The sequence below is a fragment of the Gymnoscopelus braueri genome (genome assembly GCF_963280865.1).
Source record: "Gymnoscopelus braueri genome assembly, chromosome: 18".
Taxonomy (NCBI): Eukaryota; Metazoa; Chordata; class Actinopteri; order Myctophiformes; family Myctophidae; genus Gymnoscopelus; species Gymnoscopelus braueri.
This window is the reverse complement of record NC_137618.1, coordinates 39,713,652-39,731,888: the sequence shown is the minus strand read 5'-3', so window position 1 is coordinate 39,731,888 and position 18,237 is coordinate 39,713,652. Positions and strand designations below refer to the sequence as shown.

General features: G+C 43.6%; 3 protein-coding genes and 1 pseudogene across 5 annotated transcripts in view; 2 read left to right on the top strand and 2 right to left on the bottom strand.

The window, feature by feature from the left end:
• Nucleotides 1-247: 247 nt before the first annotated feature.
• On the bottom strand, nucleotides 248-1,528 carry LOC308106113 (eukaryotic initiation factor 4A-I-like; the record flags this gene model as incomplete). Its single annotated transcript, XM_080457148.1, has 1 exon — nucleotides 248-1,528. The coding sequence occupies one exon, from the start codon at nucleotides 1,526-1,528 to the stop codon at nucleotides 299-301; it is 1,230 nt and encodes a 409-aa protein (XP_080313274.1). The 3' UTR covers nucleotides 248-298.
• Nucleotides 1,529-2,340: 812 nt separating this feature from the next.
• The window catches only part of heg1 (heart development protein with EGF-like domains 1), a 30,655-nt gene continuing 14,758 nt past the window's right edge, over nucleotides 2,341-18,237 (bottom strand). For both annotated transcript variants that reach the window (XM_080412943.1, XM_080412944.1), the window contains exons 7-18: nucleotides 17,911-18,208; nucleotides 17,246-17,359; nucleotides 16,818-16,940; nucleotides 16,579-16,682; nucleotides 16,402-16,457; nucleotides 15,579-15,739; nucleotides 15,026-15,160; nucleotides 13,352-13,397; nucleotides 13,208-13,245; nucleotides 9,124-9,211; nucleotides 7,666-7,843; nucleotides 2,341-5,819 (exon numbers count right to left, since the gene is read on the bottom strand). In XM_080412943.1, the coding sequence (XP_080269069.1) occupies nucleotides 5,676-5,819; nucleotides 7,666-7,843; nucleotides 9,124-9,211; nucleotides 13,208-13,245; nucleotides 13,352-13,397; nucleotides 15,026-15,160; nucleotides 15,579-15,739; nucleotides 16,402-16,457; nucleotides 16,579-16,682; nucleotides 16,818-16,940; nucleotides 17,246-17,359; nucleotides 17,911-18,208 (1,485 nt within the window). In that variant the 3' untranslated portion in view covers nucleotides 2,341-5,675. The remainder of the gene's footprint in view (nucleotides 5,820-7,665; nucleotides 7,844-9,123; nucleotides 9,212-13,207; nucleotides 13,246-13,351; nucleotides 13,398-15,025; nucleotides 15,161-15,578; nucleotides 15,740-16,401; nucleotides 16,458-16,578; nucleotides 16,683-16,817; nucleotides 16,941-17,245; nucleotides 17,360-17,910; nucleotides 18,209-18,237) is intronic.
• LOC308073459 (leukocyte elastase inhibitor-like) lies at nucleotides 10,020-11,218 on the top strand (annotated as a pseudogene). Its single transcript has one exon. The product of its transcript is annotated as a leukocyte elastase inhibitor-like (transcript).
• Nucleotides 11,453-12,829, top strand: LOC308073458 (leukocyte elastase inhibitor-like). Its single transcript, XM_080412380.1, has one exon. It carries the CDS (start codon nucleotides 11,556-11,558, stop codon nucleotides 12,801-12,803), a length of 1,248 nt encoding a protein of 415 aa, XP_080268506.1. The 5' UTR covers nucleotides 11,453-11,555; the 3' UTR covers nucleotides 12,804-12,829.

The window sequence follows — 18,237 nt, the reverse complement described above, 5'->3', positions numbered from 1 at the left end:
CGGATCGGGCACGCAATTGAACGAAAAGGGGGTCGGGGTAGAACACTGGTTCTCAACATCGGCTCCGGGGACCACCAGGAGGTCCAAATGGACCCTTATGGGTCTGTAATTCTGAGTGTACCTGTATCCATTTGGTACAATTTGTACACTCTCAGAAATTAAATTAACAATGAGAATCTTGTAGACTGGGGTCTCAAAGATTTAACAAAAATTGGGCCCACTGGCCTAATGCATATCAAACTGAGGGTCCTTGAAATTAAAACCAGCGGGGTAGAGAAAATACAGGGCCAAATCTTCTTTAGATGAGGTCGGCCACATCCATGGGCATCTCCTCCACTTTGGTGTTGTAGTATGTCTCAATGTCTCGCAGGGTGCGCTTGTCGTCCTCTGTCACCAGGTTGATGGCCACCCCCTTCCTGCCGAAACGACCGCCGCGGCCGATCCTGTGGATGTAGTTCTCCCTCTTGGTGGGCAGGTCATAGTTGATGACCAGGGACACCTGCTGCACGTCGATCCCTCTGGCCAGAAGGTCCGTGGTGATGAGGACTCTGGTGGAACCGGAGCGGAACTCCTTCATAATCATGTCTCTCTCCCTCTGCTCCATGTCCCCGTGCAGGGCGGAGATGGTGAAGTCCTTGGCGTGCATCTTCTCGGTCAGCCAGTCCACCTTCTTCCGGGTGTTGATGAAGATGACGGCCTGGGTGATGGTCAGAGTCTCGTACAGGTCACACAGCGTGTCCAGCTTCCACTCCTCCTTCTCCACGTTGATGTAGAACTGGCGGATTCCCTCCAGGGTCAGCTCGTCGTTCTTGACCAGGATGCGCACGGGAAGGCGCATGAACTTCTTGGTGACCTCCAGGACGTCCGCCGGCATGGTGGCAGACAGCAGCACCACTTGCGTGTTGCCCTCCAGCTTCTTGAAGATCTCGTGGATGAGCGTTTTGAAGCTTCGCTGGTCCAGCTTTAGCATCTCGTCCGCCTCGTCCAGCACGAACATCTTGATGTCCCTCGAGTTGAGGAACTTGCGGTTGAGCATGTCCGCTACGCGCCCGGGGGTTCCCACCACGATGTGCGGGGCCTCGGCTTGGAGCTTCGTCGCCTCGTTGCGGACGTTGGTCCCTCCGATGCAGACGTGGCAGGTGGCGCCCATGTAGTCGCCCAGCGCCAGTATAACCTTCTGGATCTGCTGAGCCAGCTCCCTGGTGGGGGCCAGGACCAGGGCCTGAGTGCCGCTGAGCCTCAGATCGAGTTGCTGCAGGATGGAGATGGCGAAGGTAGCCGTCTTCCCCGTCCCAGACTGGGCTTGGGCGATCACATCATGACCCCTGATGCAGGGGATGATGGCTCTCTGCTGGATAGCGGAGGGCTTCTCAAAACCGTAGGCGTAGATTCCCCTGAGCAGATCCTCGTGGAGGTTCATGTCATCAAAACTGTCCACGATATTGTCCCAGTTGCTCTCGATGATGCCATCAGGCTCCATGCTCTCGGGACCATTGTCTCGTTTTCTCTCTTCATAGCTGGTCGCCATGAATACAAATACTAGTGTCTTCTCTATAATACTCTATAATATGCTTATATCACTGTTACAAACTGAGATGTGTGTTGCTGTGACCTGCCTGTTAAGGACCAAATTAGTCATTACTGCAATGTCATCTCTTCGTCACAGGTTCCCATAGATACGATAAGCGCATTGTGACTTGTGAGCTTGTACAGGTAGGTAGACTATTTTCGACAATCCTGGCCAAACCAGGACGTCTGGTCACCATAGAGTACTATCTCCAAGTACTAAAAGTAAATCAGGGAAGGACATTGGTGCTTGTTACAATGTAGAATAAATACGTATACCGTCTTTGGGGCTGTAATTTAAATACCTGCATGAATTGTTTTTACAGGGTGGCTTGAAAAAACAGACCTGTACCTAGTCATCACTTCTCGACACTTCTCAACACTTTTTCCTCATTGGCTGGTTTGAGTTATGTACCGATAGGCACAGAATCGTAAATTTTGTTGTGGGGACTGCTCTGCTTCCGGGTTTTTCCGGGTTGCGACTGGTTACGCCCACCGTGGGACTCGCCGTACATATGCACGGAATTTCTAGGCGACTATGCACGGAATGACGTGCACTGGATCCGTGCAATGTATACTAATTCTCTGGCGATCAGGCTGCACACACACACACACACACACACACACACACACACACACACACACACACACACACACACACACACACACACACACACACACACACACACACACACACACACACACACACACACACACACACACACACACACACACACACACACACACACACACACGTTGGAATGGAGACCAGACTGCAGTGCAAGACTTTTATTTAAATAAGCATGGCTGACTAAAACGTCAGAATAAACACAGCATTAATATACAAAAGGAATAGTTACATAAAATGATATTCCATCTAAAAAAGTAGCAAACTAATTATGATACATCTTTACATACAATCGCTCAATGAGATCTGATACTTTTACATTTATTTAGTTGAATCACACACATGCAATCACATGCAATCACACACAACACACGCGCACGCACGCACACACACACACACACACACACACACACACACACACACACACACACACACACACACACACACACACACACACACACACACACACACACACACACACACACCTTTAAAAGTATTAGTTTTTTGCCCTCCTTGCTCTGTAACTCAGTGTGTACAGAATGTGTGAGACATCCATTATGCTACAAAGGGAATAAATTAACAGCTGTGAGATCAGAAAAGACATTCAATATGTTCTAACATTTTGGCACTGAGACACATTTAGTAGGCTACATCCTGACATTTACAGTGGTTACGAGAAATATAGTTTTTTACGTTTTCTACAATTGTCTTTATTATCATTTTAAAAACGTTATTTTCACTATAAAATAGGGCTTTATAGGGGTTCATTCATAATGTACTATATCTCTTTTGGGCCTTGAGCTATACCATTATGGGAAGCACTGCGCTCATATTCCAGCAATACCCTCTGCTATCCATGTTTTATTAGGCTATGTTCACACTGACAGCCCATCTGGACTTTCCAGATTGGAATCATATTGTTTTCTATCAAGTCTGAACAGCAAACCCACACGATTCTTGCTTATCAGATTTGAAACACATTTCTAGGTGGTTCAAAATACGATTATACAACAGGTAGTTCCGACCAAGCAATCTGACTGGTTGAAATAGGATCTCTACCCGTGCTCAAATGAGCATGACAGCACACCTAATCAAAATATAAAAATCAGCTGTGCTGATCGGACGGGGTAGGCCAGCAGTTTGCATGGGAAGTTTGCAGACGTAATAGTGTTGATTTTGACAGCAAATTTGGATTTCGTTTTCATCAGTCTTTTGAAAAAGTTTAGTTTTAGTCATATTTTAGTCTTCTGAAATGTTTTAGTTTTAGTTTAGTTTTAGTTTACTAAATATCATAGGATTTTAGTCGACTATAATGTATTTTTGGCAGGCCGTGATGGCATCATAATGGCAGATTTTAACTTATCTGCATGCCGAAAATAGCTCATCTACAAGCTCACTTGTAGATCAGCTATTTTCGGTCTGTGACACCCGCACATGGATCTCTTCTCCACTATAGTCCCTCCCTAACATTTTAGTCTAGTTTTTATTTGTTGATGAAATTGTCAATATATTTAGTCATAGTTTTAGTCATCATAGCTTAGTTTTTATTTTGTTTTCGTCAGTGAAAAAAGGTACGTAGTCGACAAACATTTTTCGTCTTAGTTTTAGTCGACAAAATCAATATTGGTAGTAGCTAAATCTATCAAATATATTCATTACAGTGAGATTGAGCCAACAGCTAAGTTTTGTTTCTCTGTGTGTTCAGTTTGGAAACCGTTGTCTAGTGCACAGCCATCTCAATGTTGGGTCTGGACTGGCTGAGTAAACAGGGACTCAGACCCCATGTATTTCCAGGATAACAGAGAGTTAACACTTGCAGAAAGGTTGTTATTTTGAGAGCGAAATGCCCCACAATATGAATACATTTGTATATGTTTTATTTTGATTGTAACTGTTGTATAAAACACTTGAGGGTGTAATATTATCGTGATTATTGGCACGACAGTGATGCGGTCAGGAACGAGGCGGGGCCGAGTTCCGTGAGCACGCCCTCTTGTGTAATATTGCTTAATTCAAAATCTGATTTCAGCAACCAATGCAGATAGGTCGACAATGTCTGAATGCCAAATCTGATCTGATCGCTTGCAAAATAACAGTGTGGACAGTCAGTCCTAAAGATCACACTTGAGAAATAAATCAGGAAAAAAAACTGATTTGACTACAGTCCGAACAAAGTCTTAGTGAACGCACAAAATATGAATCTACATTCAAATCACAGCAGTGGAACGCACATATTAGTATTCAAACACGCTTACGCACATGCATTGCACACGCACACGCACACACACACACACGCACACGCACACGCACACGCACACGCACACACACATCCTCAGCGCATAGCAGTCCAGCTGGACAGATGCTGCAACAGCATCATCTGTCAAATGCAACACAAAGTTGCATGCAGCACACCAGCGGCTCCCAACCTTTTCTGGATCAGGGCCCACTTGTAAATCTTCAAAGCGTTCGCGGCGCCCACCCATCTGACCACTTAATTGCCAGGTATTAATTAATTAATTAATCCGCCACTGCTAGCGGTTTTACCTTATTTTGACCAGATTTTGACGATCCACAGATTTTTTTTTCAACGTGGATATAAACAAACAAAAACAAAAAGAAATCCGAGATAAATATATTTCTTATAAATCTGACGTCATTGGCAGTCAAGCGTTGGATTTGAGATGACATAATATTACGTCCTTGGCAGTCAATGTGTTAACACTGTGAAGTGGCCAGATGGGTGGGCCGCGTGCATTTTCAGAGCATTTTTGTTTTAATGATAATGATAATTTTAATGATGATCGATTGTGTTCCGGTATAGATCAATAGAACTAACATAGAATACTTTAAGTTCCTAGTTTAAGTTTGGGTATCTTAAAGATTTTCTTTTTTTTAATGTTATATCATCATTAAAATCGTAGTGTTTGCCAATTATTTGGGGGCCCACTTGCAATAATATACCCTTGCAGCCCACCAGTGGGCCCCACCCCACTGGTTGGTAATCGATGTGCTACACGTGGCTTGCCTTGCATGGCAAACAAAGCCACTGCAAAAGGACAAAACTTGCAGTGCGGAGCAGCAGGCAGAAACCAGTGACTTGGCAGGCCTCGCCATTAGCTCGCCATCCGAACGCAACTGTATTCCTTAATGGGAAATGTAAAAAGAATTCTCCGATTGAAGTATATTTTCTTCTTCTTTGGTGATATTTCTGTAACCTTTTTCAGCAGACTTCGGTAGAAGAGAAATTAAAAATATATATATATCGACTAAATCCATTAGTAAGATTGACCACTGGGTGGTTAATCAGCAAGATTAACCACAAAAAGCATAATTTTACAGGTCCCCCAAAAAATCGATTATATCGATACATTCGATTAACTGTGGCCCTCCAATGATGTGTGTACGTGCGCACATTGGTCCATGTGTGTTGGATCGGGTGGGGGTGAGGTTGGGGGTGGTGGTGGTGTGCAGGGGGGGGGGATCAGAAGTAGTCTCTTCGCCGGGAGTCGTCGCTGATGAAGGAAGGGTTCCACTGCGCGGGGTAGATGCACGAGTGACGGGAGCCCGGCAGGCCGCTGAACGGGTACAAGCCGTTCCTCTCCAGGTCCGAGTTACGCAACGCAGGCTGACACAGAGAGAGAGAGAGGGAGAGAGAGAGAGAGAGAGAAAGAGAGAGAGAGAGAGAGAGAGAGAGAGAGGAGAGGATGAGAGAACTGTCAAGACACAAAACCGAAAGAGAGAGACAGAGTAGTGCTGCGAAATTAACCGAAAATGTATCGAAACCGACATTAAGAACCTCCCACCGACTTAATCCTGCTCATGTCGATTAATGAAATGAAGACGTTTTTTTTTGTGATAGTTTTGTAAAATGTCTTATGTATCAACCGATCGAAGTAATCGATTACATCGATTAGGTCGATTAACTGTTGCACCTGTGATATTGACAGTACAGAGTAGACCTTGTCAGAGAACAATGAGGGCAGTGTAAAAAAGTGTATGAAATGATCGTTCATTAATCGTAACTGAGGAACACTCCTCTAACCTTGCCATAAGAAAAACTAAATTGCTAAACAGTAACGGAACTACCGTATCCATTTGATAAAGTCCCCGCCCTGAACGAGCCTCAGCCAATCATACGAATATCATCGCTCCAATGAACAGCAGCAGTGGCCAATGCGGTATCTACACGGTATCTAGTATCTACAGTATCTTAATGTTTTTAGCCTTTTAACTTTTTCGCTCCTAATAAAGTTGTTGATTTGTAAAGCGACTTTGGGTACTCAGAAAAGCGCTATATAAGTATGATGTATTATTATTATTATTATTATTTAACATCTGTATATATCTACAGTATGCTGCAACAACAGAACATTTTGTTCAAAGATTGTTGGTCAACCACTTGAGAGCAGTGGCGTTCCCAGAAATTACATTTAGGGCAGGCGAGATTTTTTTCTTTACCCCCCCTCGGGGAAAAATGTCGGGGGGAAATCTTGGGGGGAACAAGTTAACAACAACACTACACTGACTACAAAACTGAAAAACATTAATAAAAACAATATGTATAATCAATCAATCAATTATCCAGCGGTGGTCTCTTCATGTTGTAGTTTAATGGCTCAAGCTGCTCTCAGACTCAGAGCCCCTTTTATGCCAGGTGTGTACTACAGGTGATGGGACAGACCCCCACACCTGGCACTCCTGGCACCCCATGAAGATAAAGGCATACATTTGCATCACTATAGGCGACGTCGCTCTGCTGAATGGATACGGTAGTGATTGGCTGCCTGTCCGCGTGAATGGACGAGGAGGTCCGACGGCCACTATTCTCTTTGGATTTTTTTCACTGCCTGTTTTTCAGTCTTTTACTTTATTTTCTAGGGGAGGCTAGATTTTAGTTGGGCAGGCTTGAGAGACACTATGCATCTACATATAACAGTATACTAAGGTTGGCCAGGAATATCCCTTCAAACAACTAGCCATGTTTTGAATGGGGAATATACGTTGCTGTCTTCAAAAAGGAGATACAACGATCCAGATATGATGAGTCCTTTGTTCATCAGTCGATTTTGAGGCTAAATGTAAAACCTGGCCAAGGGCCAGTAGAACAATGAAGGACATCACTGCTCTTGTAATTCATTTGTTCTTTTTTGTAATGTCAACTGTGTGTATTATGTGTTGCATATATGGGGCTGCTGTGGCGCAAGATTTCAGTGAAAATGTATCGTATCGTATCGTATGCTGCATACTATAATCTTAATGGAAAGGCATGCAGTATGAAGCTTGAGTGTTTTAGTTTGTTATTCCTTTGTTCATTGTTTGTGAATTATTATGTCGGTGCATTGTTTATGTCAAATGAAATGCAAAAGTGTCCTGTAAGTCCATATGGGCCGGGCTTCCTTGGAAGCATGACACTTAGATAAAGAAAAATCAATCAATTGTTAGACGTGTGGCTAGATAAGTATTCTCCTTACAGAGTAGTAGATGTCGGTCATCTGCAGGAGGTTCTTGGTGCTGCCGTTCTCCTGCATCTCGATGGTCTCCCTGCCCCACTCCATGGACACACGGTTGCTCTTGGGGAACTCGGCATACGGAGACATCTGCAGGTCACCGCTCTTGAAGATGATCTTGTTGATGTCATTCTTGTCTTTCCTGGGGAAACGTGCAGAACATGTTCAGGGATTTTCATCATGATAGTCAGAGTGCAAAGAAACCAACGCTGTTTATTAACTGCTATTAATTGTTTGTTACAGCGTTGCACCAAGAGGACGAGCACAGCTGTTCTCAAACACTTTTTGTGGAAGCGGAAACTACAATATATTTTGCCAGCTGAGTGCCCCCTTCACCAGCCCTTCCAATCCAGCTGGAAACTTGGCAGGTGGCTGATATAAATTATAATTGGACATTTTTTATTGAAAATATAATGACATAACGTATATGTTAATTCCTAGATTTAATTGTTCATAACCGATATCAGACCAAAAAACAATAACTTTCTGAGTGGAATATACCCCATTTTAGAAACAATGGTTTAAGGTTGGCTCAAACTGCAAGATACATCAGGGAGATTTTTACAGGACCACAATGGAAACAAGCCCCAAGGGCTTTTTGTGTTATCCTTTTAACAATCATTGTAAACTGTACCTCTGTACAAATTGCAAACTGTTAATAAAGTATCAAATAATAAAAACTTTTTGGACATTTACAAGACCGACGTCATCAATATGAGCCTGTCTTTTTTTAATGTGATCCAACATGTTTGCTTGTGTGCGACCGAAATATCACCAAAGAGGAAGAAAATACACTTTTAAAACACTTCCGGAATAAAACGGCTCATGCACGAAAGACGCACGCGCCTGGGCGCTCGCGTACATGTGAATGAGCTCCGATTGAACACAATGAATGGGCACACCCATGAGCATTCTTCGCTCGTGTGTGTCACGGTTTGAACCTGAAGTGTTTTATTTTCTTCCTCTTTGGTGATATTTTGGAAACCTTTTTCAGCGGACTTCGGTAGAAGAGAAATTAAATCATTATATGAGCAGTGTTTTGGACTTTATGGACAGATTTCTTTAAATAGTTTTGCTGTTGCTAATTTGGGTCTCTGATTAATTCCATTCATCAAGTTTTTTGGATTCTTCATTCACGGTTAGGGAATGTTTTACAAACGAAAATTCTCTGCGAGTCAAAGACACCACTGGGTAGGTAAACGAAAGAAATAAAGTCATTTCTTGCGTGAGGTATTCCTTTAAAGTCTGCCACTTGCTTGCTTGGTACAGTAAAGGACCCTGTAGTGTTCATGTCCTTAACTGTTAATATCTGATATGTAAATACATGGACACACTGTGGTGCATGCATTTACATATTCAGATATGATTGACTTTTACCCTGGCAGCATGCCAGATGTGTGTAGAGTTGTTTAGCCTCCTTACTTGCAGCAGGTGACGATGAGGGCAATCATGAGAACAATGAGCAGGGCGCCCTCTGCAGGTGACACCACCACTGCAATCAGCTTGTAGACTGCAACACCAAGGAGATCAACACATTATGATCCACTCGCAAACCGGAATAGGCTCTATGCACAGCAGCCATATTGGAAAGAAATTGGGCCCCTTCCTTACCAATGATACTAATGAAGGCTCTGTTCCATTTAGTGTAGCACAGTGGTTCTCAAACTTTTTGATTTCAAGGACCCCCATAACTCTTGAGAGTGTACAAATGGAACCAAATGGACCCGTTTCTCAGGCTTTTGAACAAGTGCAATACCTCAATTCATTCATGTGAAAAAGTTTAATTATTTGTAATGTTCATTAAACTTACTGTATGATAGTTGTTGAAAATGCATAAGATTGAACAGCTTTGATTTGTACTTAGAATGTGAAAACTTCAGAGGCTTTTAAAAAAGTGTACTACCTCAAGAAGTTCTGTATTTTTCTTTAAATAAAAATAAATAAAAATTAAATTTGCTGTTATCGTGACAACATCCACTCGAATATGCGCAACTGCAGAAATTCTCCATTCCTTTGCCACAACCAGTGATTGCAACGTGATACATACATCTGTGCAGCCTTGGGTTGAGAAACTGACCGTCGGTCAATGTCTTTGATTGTGTCAAATGTATCAATAACAGCAATTGCATTGTTTTACACACATGGTAGTATGGATACTACCACGTGTAACCCTAGAAGCTAGTCTGAGGTCATAAAACCCATTATTTGGGCAAGACTGACACAGAACTCCATATTTGGGCATGGCTGACATCACAGTGATGATGCAAGTGTCAAGGAACACAATCGTTTTACTTTGTGTGAGTTGTAACATTTGGACATTTGTTAAGACACCGATCACAATGGCACCAACCCCCCTCGCAGTGGCCATCAACACTTTTTCCCTCTCTCTGTTCAAACAGCTGTCTGAAGATAACAACACTGGCAATGTGTTCTACTCTCCTCTCAGCATCTCCTCTGCTCTGGCCATGGTGCTGCTGGGGGCCCGTGGCAACACAGCCACACAGATGTCAGAGGTCTTGCACTTTAAGGTTGATGTCCACATGGACTTTTCTAAGCTTATGAGTGACCTGAACATGTCGGGGAAGTCCTACGCCCTCAGCCTGGCCAACCGCCTGTATGGAGAGCAGTCCTACCAGTTTGTTGAGGAGTTCTTAAGTGCCACCAGAAAACACTATGATGCACAGCTGGAGCCTGTGGACTTCATTGGCAACGCAGAAGGAGCCAGGCTGAACATGAACAGCTGGGTGGAGAAACAGACTCAAGATAAAATCAAGGACTTGCTTGCCCCGGGTGTGGTGGATGGAGATACCAGACTGGTGTTAGTCAATGCCATCTACTTTAAAGCCAAGTGACATATTCCATGAGGACGGAACCATGGATGAACAGTTCAGACTCAGCAAGACTGAAAGCAAGCCGGTGAAGATGATGTACCAGGAATCTAGTTTCCCTCTTGCCTTCATTCCTGAAGTCAACTGTCAGGTCCTGGAGCTGCCCTACACGGGGAAAGACCTCAGCATGCTTATCTTTCTGCCTGTTGAAATGGAGGACGATACGACAGGCCTGGAGAAGCTAGAAAATGAGATAACCTATGAAAGGTTTGTGGACTGGACCAATCCAGGCATGTTGAAGCAGAAGGAGGTTCTGATTGGCCTGCCTCGTTTCAAGATGGAGGAGACATATGACATGAACGACACCTTGATCAAGATGGGCATGGTTGACGCCTTCGACTCCAAACTGAGTGACTTCTCTGGCATGTATTCAGCCAACAACCTGGTGCTTAAGAAGGTGGTGCACAAGGCCTTTGTGGAAGTGAATGAGGAGGGCACTGAGGCAGCTGCCGCCACTGCTTTGGGTAATGTGCAAGAATGTGCAGAGGTCCCGATCCTCCCCCCTAGCTTTGTTGCTGACCACCCCTTCCTCTTCTTCATTCGACACAACCCCACCATGAGCATACTCTTTGCAGGCCGATACTGCTCCCCTCCTTGAGTTGATACTCAAAATATTTCTGTAACAAACCCTTGCAGCATTGTCACTCCCCCTATGGTGTAAGTGAGTTTGCTCTTGGCTCTTCACTGTTTAGAGGCCCCTCAATGTGGGACCCAAATTTGGGGTAGATTTGATATATATATATATATATATATATATATATATATATATATATATATATATATATATATATATATATATATATATATATATATATATATATATAATTATTATTTTCCTTTATTTTTATAAAGATAATCTCAGACTTACCCACATGTATGAATACTACCACGTGTAACCATAGAGGCTAGTCTGAGGTCATAGAACCCATTATTGGGCAAGACTGACACAGAACTCCATATTTGGGCATGGCTGACATCACAGTGATGATGCAAGTGTCAAGGAACACAATAGTTTTACTTTGTGTGAGTTGTAACATTTGGACATTTGTTAAGACACTGATAAAAATGGCACCAACCCCCCTGGCAGTGGCCATCAGCACTTTTTCCCTGTCTCTGTTCAAACAGCTGTCAGAAGATAACAACACTGGCAATGTGTTCTACTCTCCTCTCAGCATCTCCTCCGCTCTGGCCATGGTTCTGCTGGGGGCCCGTGGCAACACAGCAACACAGATGTCAGAGGTCCTGCACTTTAAGGATGACGTCCACATGGACTTTTCTAAGCTTATGAGTGACCTGAACAAGTCCCGGAAGTCCTACGCCCTCAGCCTGGCCAACCGCTTGTATGGAGAGCAGTCCTACCAGTTTGTTGAGGAGTTCTTAAGTGCCATCAGAAAACACTATGATGCACAGCTGGAGCCTGTGGACTTCATTGGCAACGCAGAAGGAGCCAGGCTGAACATGAACAGCTGGGTGGAGAAACAGACTCGAAATAAAATCAAGGACTTGCTTGCCCCGGGTGTGATGGATGGCGATACCAGACTGGTGTTGGTCAATGCCATCTACTTTAAGGCCAAGTGGGACAAGTCATTCCATAAGGACAGAACCATATATGAACAGTTCAGACTCAGCAAGACTGAAAGCAAGCTGGTTAAGATGATGTACCAGGAATCTAGTTTCCCTCATGCCTTCATTCCTGAGGTCAGATGTCATGTCCTGGAGCTGCCCTACACAGGGAAAGACCTCAGCATGCTTATCTTTCTGCCTGTTGAAATGGAGGACGATACGACAGGCCTGGAGAAGCTAGAAAAGGAGCTAACCTATGAAAAGTTTATGGACTGGACCAATCCAGGCATGATGGATCAGATGGAGGTTCTGATTGGCCTGCCTCGTTTCAAGATGAAGGAGACATATGACATGAACGACACCTTGATCAAGATGGGCATGGTGGACGCCTTTGACTCCAAACTGAGTGACTTCTCTGGCATGTCTTCAGCCAACAACCTGGTGAAGGTGGTGCACAAGGCCTTTGTGGAAGTGAACGAGAGGGGCACTGAGGCAGCTGCCGCCTCTGCTTTGTGTTATTTGTATGGCGGCTGTGCAGAGGTCCCGATCATCCCCCCTCGCTTTGTTGCTGACCACCCCTTCCTCTTCTTCATTCGACACAACCCCACCATGAGCATCCTCTTTGCAGGCCGATACTGCTCCCCTCCTTGAGTTGATACTCAAAATATTTCTGTAACAAACACTTGCAGCATTGTCACTCCCCCTATGGTGTAAGTGAGTTTGCTCTTGGCTCTTCACTGTTTAGAGGCCCCTCAATGTGGGACCCAAATTTGGGGTAGATTTATATATATATATATATATATATATATATATATATATATATATATATATATATATATATATATATATATATATATATATATATATATATATATATATATATATATATATATATATATATATATATGTTATAATTGTTTTCCTTTATTTTTATAAAGATAATCTCAGACTTGAGGTCTCTTTCTCAAGGGAGACCTGGATAGACCGGATTAATCAAAAAGGTAATCGGCTGAATAATCGCCAAGAAAATAAGCAATGGTTGTAGCCCTACTTACAATTTCCACAGTTGAAACCTCCAAAGCCAAACATGCACCTGTAACCCAGAGACAGAGAGACAGGAGTTAGGACGAGAATGCAACTTTGAACCCTCCCCCTCAACATGACGTGTGACACCGCAAGTAAAAGAAATCCATGCTTACTGGACACAGGTGCCGTTCTCGCTCAGCTTATAGCCATCTCCACAGTCTGAAACAAACAGTGTATGTGTTACAGAAAACATAGAGTTAACATGTATTTTTTTTTTTTTGTAAAGATATTTTTTGGGGGGCTTTTCTGCCTTTATTTATAGTGTACAGTGTAGATGGACAGGAAACAGGGAGAGAGAGATGGGGAGAGACAAGCATCAAAGATCGTCAGTAACGGGACTCGAACCTACGATGTGCTGTCAGGCTACATTAGAGCCTATGTGTCAATGCCATCTACTTTAAGGCCAAGTGGGACAAGTCATTCCATAAGGACAGAACCATATATGAACAGTTCAGACTCAGCAAGACTGAAAGCAAGCTGGTTAAGATGATGTACCAGGAATCTAGTTTCCCTCATGCCTTCATTCCTGAGGTCAGATGTCATGTCCTGGAGCTTTATTTATAGTGTACAGTGTAGATGGACAGGAAACAGGGAGAGAGAGATGGGGAGAGACAAGCATCAAAGATCGTCAGTAACGGGACTCGAACCTGCGATGCGCTGTCAGGCTACATTAGAGCCTATGTGCCCGGACCACTAGGACAATGGTCCGGGCCAGCGTTAACATTTTCAACCTGCCGTGCCGTTCCTATTTTGGATATATCATTATACATGAAAATGTTCATATTCAAAGAAAGAAATATAGCAGATCTACAAGCTCACAACTGGTCATGATGTGACCCGTAGATCTGCTAGTTTCGGTATTTCACATGACCCAGTTGTACGGGAAATTATATAATAGGGCTTAAAGGGACATTTCACTTTAAAACACATCTGGGGTCAGTTTCACAACTACTCTGGCCTTTTTTTAAAAGATATTTTTTGGGTCTTTTTTCTGCCTTTATTGATAGGATAGTAGGCTGACAGGAGATGGGGGGGGGGGGGTGACACACAGCAAAGGTCTTCGGGATCGAGAGTCGAACCCGTGGCACGCTGTCAAGCTGGATTACCAGCATATGTGGTATGCGCCTGGACCGCTAGGCCAGCGGGCGCCCCTCTACTCTGGCTTTTGTGTGACTTTTTTATTTGCTTGATTCAATATTTAGATATTCATTATGTTAATATTTTTTGAAATTTTACGTCGAATCAAGGAGTCCTAAGTCCATGCATGAAATCCATGAAGTCTATGCATGAAATAATGAATCGTCATTCCATTCCATTCCAGGACGATATCAGTCACCAGAAGCAGGGATGTGTGTTTTCAATGGGAGTTTGAAGTTGAATGGGCTTATATAGGAAGGGGTGTCTCCCCATAGTGCAATTCCCCTAGGGCAGTGGCTTTCAACCTTTTTCATGCCAAGGACCCCTAATTGATATACATTTGGCCACGGATCCCCATCTGAAAATATGTTGTTTCAGGGACCCCCAAAACCAAAGATTTACATTACATTACATTACAGTCATTTAGCAGACGCTTTTATCCAAAGCGACTTACAATAAGTGCATTCAACATAGGTAGGGAACGAAACTACTAATCACCAGAAGCATTAAGTGCATTCTCTTCTAAAACAAGCAACCAAGAGTATACCTAGCGCTGAAGTAAAAGTGCAATATATCAGCTACCTACTAAAAATGTTGGTGTGATTTCACATAATATGCACACACACAGGCCACAAACACACAAAGCTTACCAATGCAGGACAGGGCGTCCGGGTTCTGTTTGTAGTATCCCGGCTGACACTGGCAGCTGGCGGTGCCATTGTTGTCTGCGCAGGCGGAGCGCTGCGTGTCGCACTGTATGTTCTGTTCAACACACAGACTCTCCACTGTTGAAAGACATAATAAGTATTAGTTATGATGTTGTTGGCCAGAGTGGACGGACACAATCTGCAATTTATAGGGTGCCGTAAGTCAGTGGTTCTCAAACGTTTTCATGTCAAGGACCTCCAAAATGATTATGTATTTGGCTGCGGACCCCCCCATCTCAAAAATACTTTGTGCCAGGGATTTTTCAAAAATAGCAGATCTACAAGCTCATAGTGCGGCACTTGGTGCCGCGCTATGAGCTTGTAGATATGCTATTTTTCAAGGTAGGGTAAGTGATATTTTTTGGTCAAAACTAAAAGTTTTTTATTAACATGTTAAAGCACTATATTCTCATAGTAATCATTGCAATAAGAGTGTTTGTTCAGTAACCCTGTGTCTCTCCAGCTCTTTGATAAACAGAAATGAGGTTTGTCTAACCGTGATAGGTGAGCTGGTGGTGTAGGACCACCCTGCAGTGGGCCATGGACGAGCTGCAGTTGCTGCGGTACATCTCGATGCCTTTGAACACCTCGGCGCTGGTCACGTCCGAGGAGACGGAGAACATGTTGATGGCCAGGATACGCAACCCATCTTCTCCTCTGGAAGAAAGTAAAGTAAGGGCGTAAAATAAGTACATTTGATTTATAGAGCACCGTTCAGAAGCAATGACAGTCACAAAGTGCTCTAACCCATTATTCATTTTAAGATTTCTTTGATTTTCTCATGAGCTTGTAGATCTGCTATTTATTTTTTCTAATCTTGGAAAATTTGTGCAAATCTTTAACATTAAATTTTTTAACTCAAATCTTTGCTTCTGGGGGTCCCAAGATTTGCACACATTTTCACAATTTTTCAAAATAGCCCAAAGAAATTGAAAAAATAACACAAGATACGTTCCCGGTCTTAATGGGTTAAAGGTTTAACCACTTGAACCCCAGCATCCCCATTCTGGGGGAAGAATTCACCAAAAATACAGAGATTTGGTGTAGATGGGAAAAATGTGTCCAAGTACACTGTTGTAATTCAGGTTTGTTTCACTAAGAATAGTGGGTTTAAGTGGTTAAAAACATAAAGACATATCAATATGAAACAGAAAAGAAATGAATAAAATAAACACCCAATCATTAAAAGGACATCGTAGGTGGGTCTTCAACAGTGTTTTTTTTATTAATTCAACAGAGGGCACAGCTTTTAGAAGGTTTTGGGCCCAGGTGAGCTACTCGTACATGAGACTGTTTATCCTAAAACTGGATCAACTTACTTCCTCCTCAGCATCGAACGGCGGTAGCCATGCAGAATCGACAACGATGCATTGAGCTAGGACAAAGAAATAAGGCAGTTAAAGCATAGACTACAGAGTATATATATATTAGGAATATGTTTGCTACATGTTCTACCGTATTTCTATATAAAGCAGAGAAAATGATGTGCGTCTCACCAACTGAACGATCTCTCTCTGGATCTCGTGAACGGTGACGCTCTTGAACACATCAGGATCATGAGGCTTTCTGTTCACACTGAATGTGCCCAAAAAGGTCTTTGCTGTATGTGGAAAAAAGTATTCATATTAATAATAACTAGCACGGCACCGGCCTATTTTTGGGAATATCAAGGGACCCTTTTTTCTGACAGCTGCCACCTTTAAGAGTGTTAATTTATCCATTTGTGACTCTTTACCTTTGGTACAGGTGCGTCCATCCTCCAGGTCAAAGCCTAGGGGACACTCACAGCTGAAAGAACCCCGCGTGTTCACACACATGGAGCCTGGGGGACACGGGTTGTGTTCACACTCGTTCGCATCTGGACACACACACACACACACACACACACACACACACACACACACACACAGACAGACAGACAGACAGACAGACAGACAGACAGACAGACAGACAGACAGACAGACAGACAGACAGACAGACAGACAGACAGACAGACAGACAGACAGACACACACATCATGAGCATTAGTGAGGACCAATTATATGAAGGTAGGTTAAAAATGGGTGAAGTCGTCCTTTAATAAATAAGGGTCCATTATGTTCCTACAGTGAGTATCAATCGTTTAGCCCCACTTTGAGAAGCACTGAAACAGAGAGGCCTCACCCTCGCTGCAGGTGGGACCTTTCCAGGCCTGCTGACAGTGGCAGGTGAACTTCCCTCCTTCACGGCTGACACACATGCCTCCATTCATGCACGGGTTGACCGCACAGGGACTGGCTACAGGTTGGACAACACAGAAACATAGATTTTATAATAAAAAAATACATACGTTTATTATCAACCCATTCAAACCGGGAACGCATCTGTGTAACCACTTTAACCATTATTTTATACTTTGGCTATTCAAAAATAGCAGATCTACAATAGCTTGTAGATCTGCTGTTTTTTTCCCCAAAAATAATTCAATCTTTGAATGTATATATATTTTTAAAGTGAACATTTTTAACTCAAATCTTTGTTTCTGGGGGTCCCTGGAACAACATTTTGGGTGTTCCTTGACATGAAAAAAGTTTGAGAACCACTGATATTATAGCAACATAATAAAAAGGATTTAGAAGACATTTGTAGAATCCCCAGAAGCAAAGATTTCAGTAAAAAAAATCACTATAAAAAAACATATATATTCAAAGATTTGCACCCATTTGCACGATTTTTTCGAAAATAGCAGATCTAAAAGCCCTTAGCGCGGCACTCGGTGCTGCGCTATGAGCTTGTATATCTGCTATTTTTGAATAGCCAAAGAAATAAAAAAATGACTAGCTGCTGACCTGGCGGCGCTTTGGTGGGCCGGACCTCCATGGGCGCCGTGGTGGGCACCAGCTCCGTGGTGGGCACCGGCTCCGTGGTCAGCCTGTCCGTCTGTCTCCCTGTGGTGTGTGGCGTGGGCGTGGCCCTGGCGGCGGCGGGGGTGCTGCTGCTGCTGCTGCTGCTGCTGTGGGCGTACGCGCTGGTGGTGGTGGCGGCGTGCCCTCCGCGGGTGGTGGTGGTATTCAGGGGGCTGGCCGTGCTGGTCTCCAGCCGGATGGTGGTGACGTTGGTGGGGCTGGCCGGCCGCGTGGAGGGCCTCTGGGTGTGGACGGGGGGGGGGTTGTTAT

Excerpts from the sequence above, each read along its gene's own strand:
- LOC308073458 (XM_080412380.1), top strand. The coding sequence starts at position 11,556 with ATGGCTGACATCACAGTGATGATGCAAGTGTCAAGGAACACAATAGTT.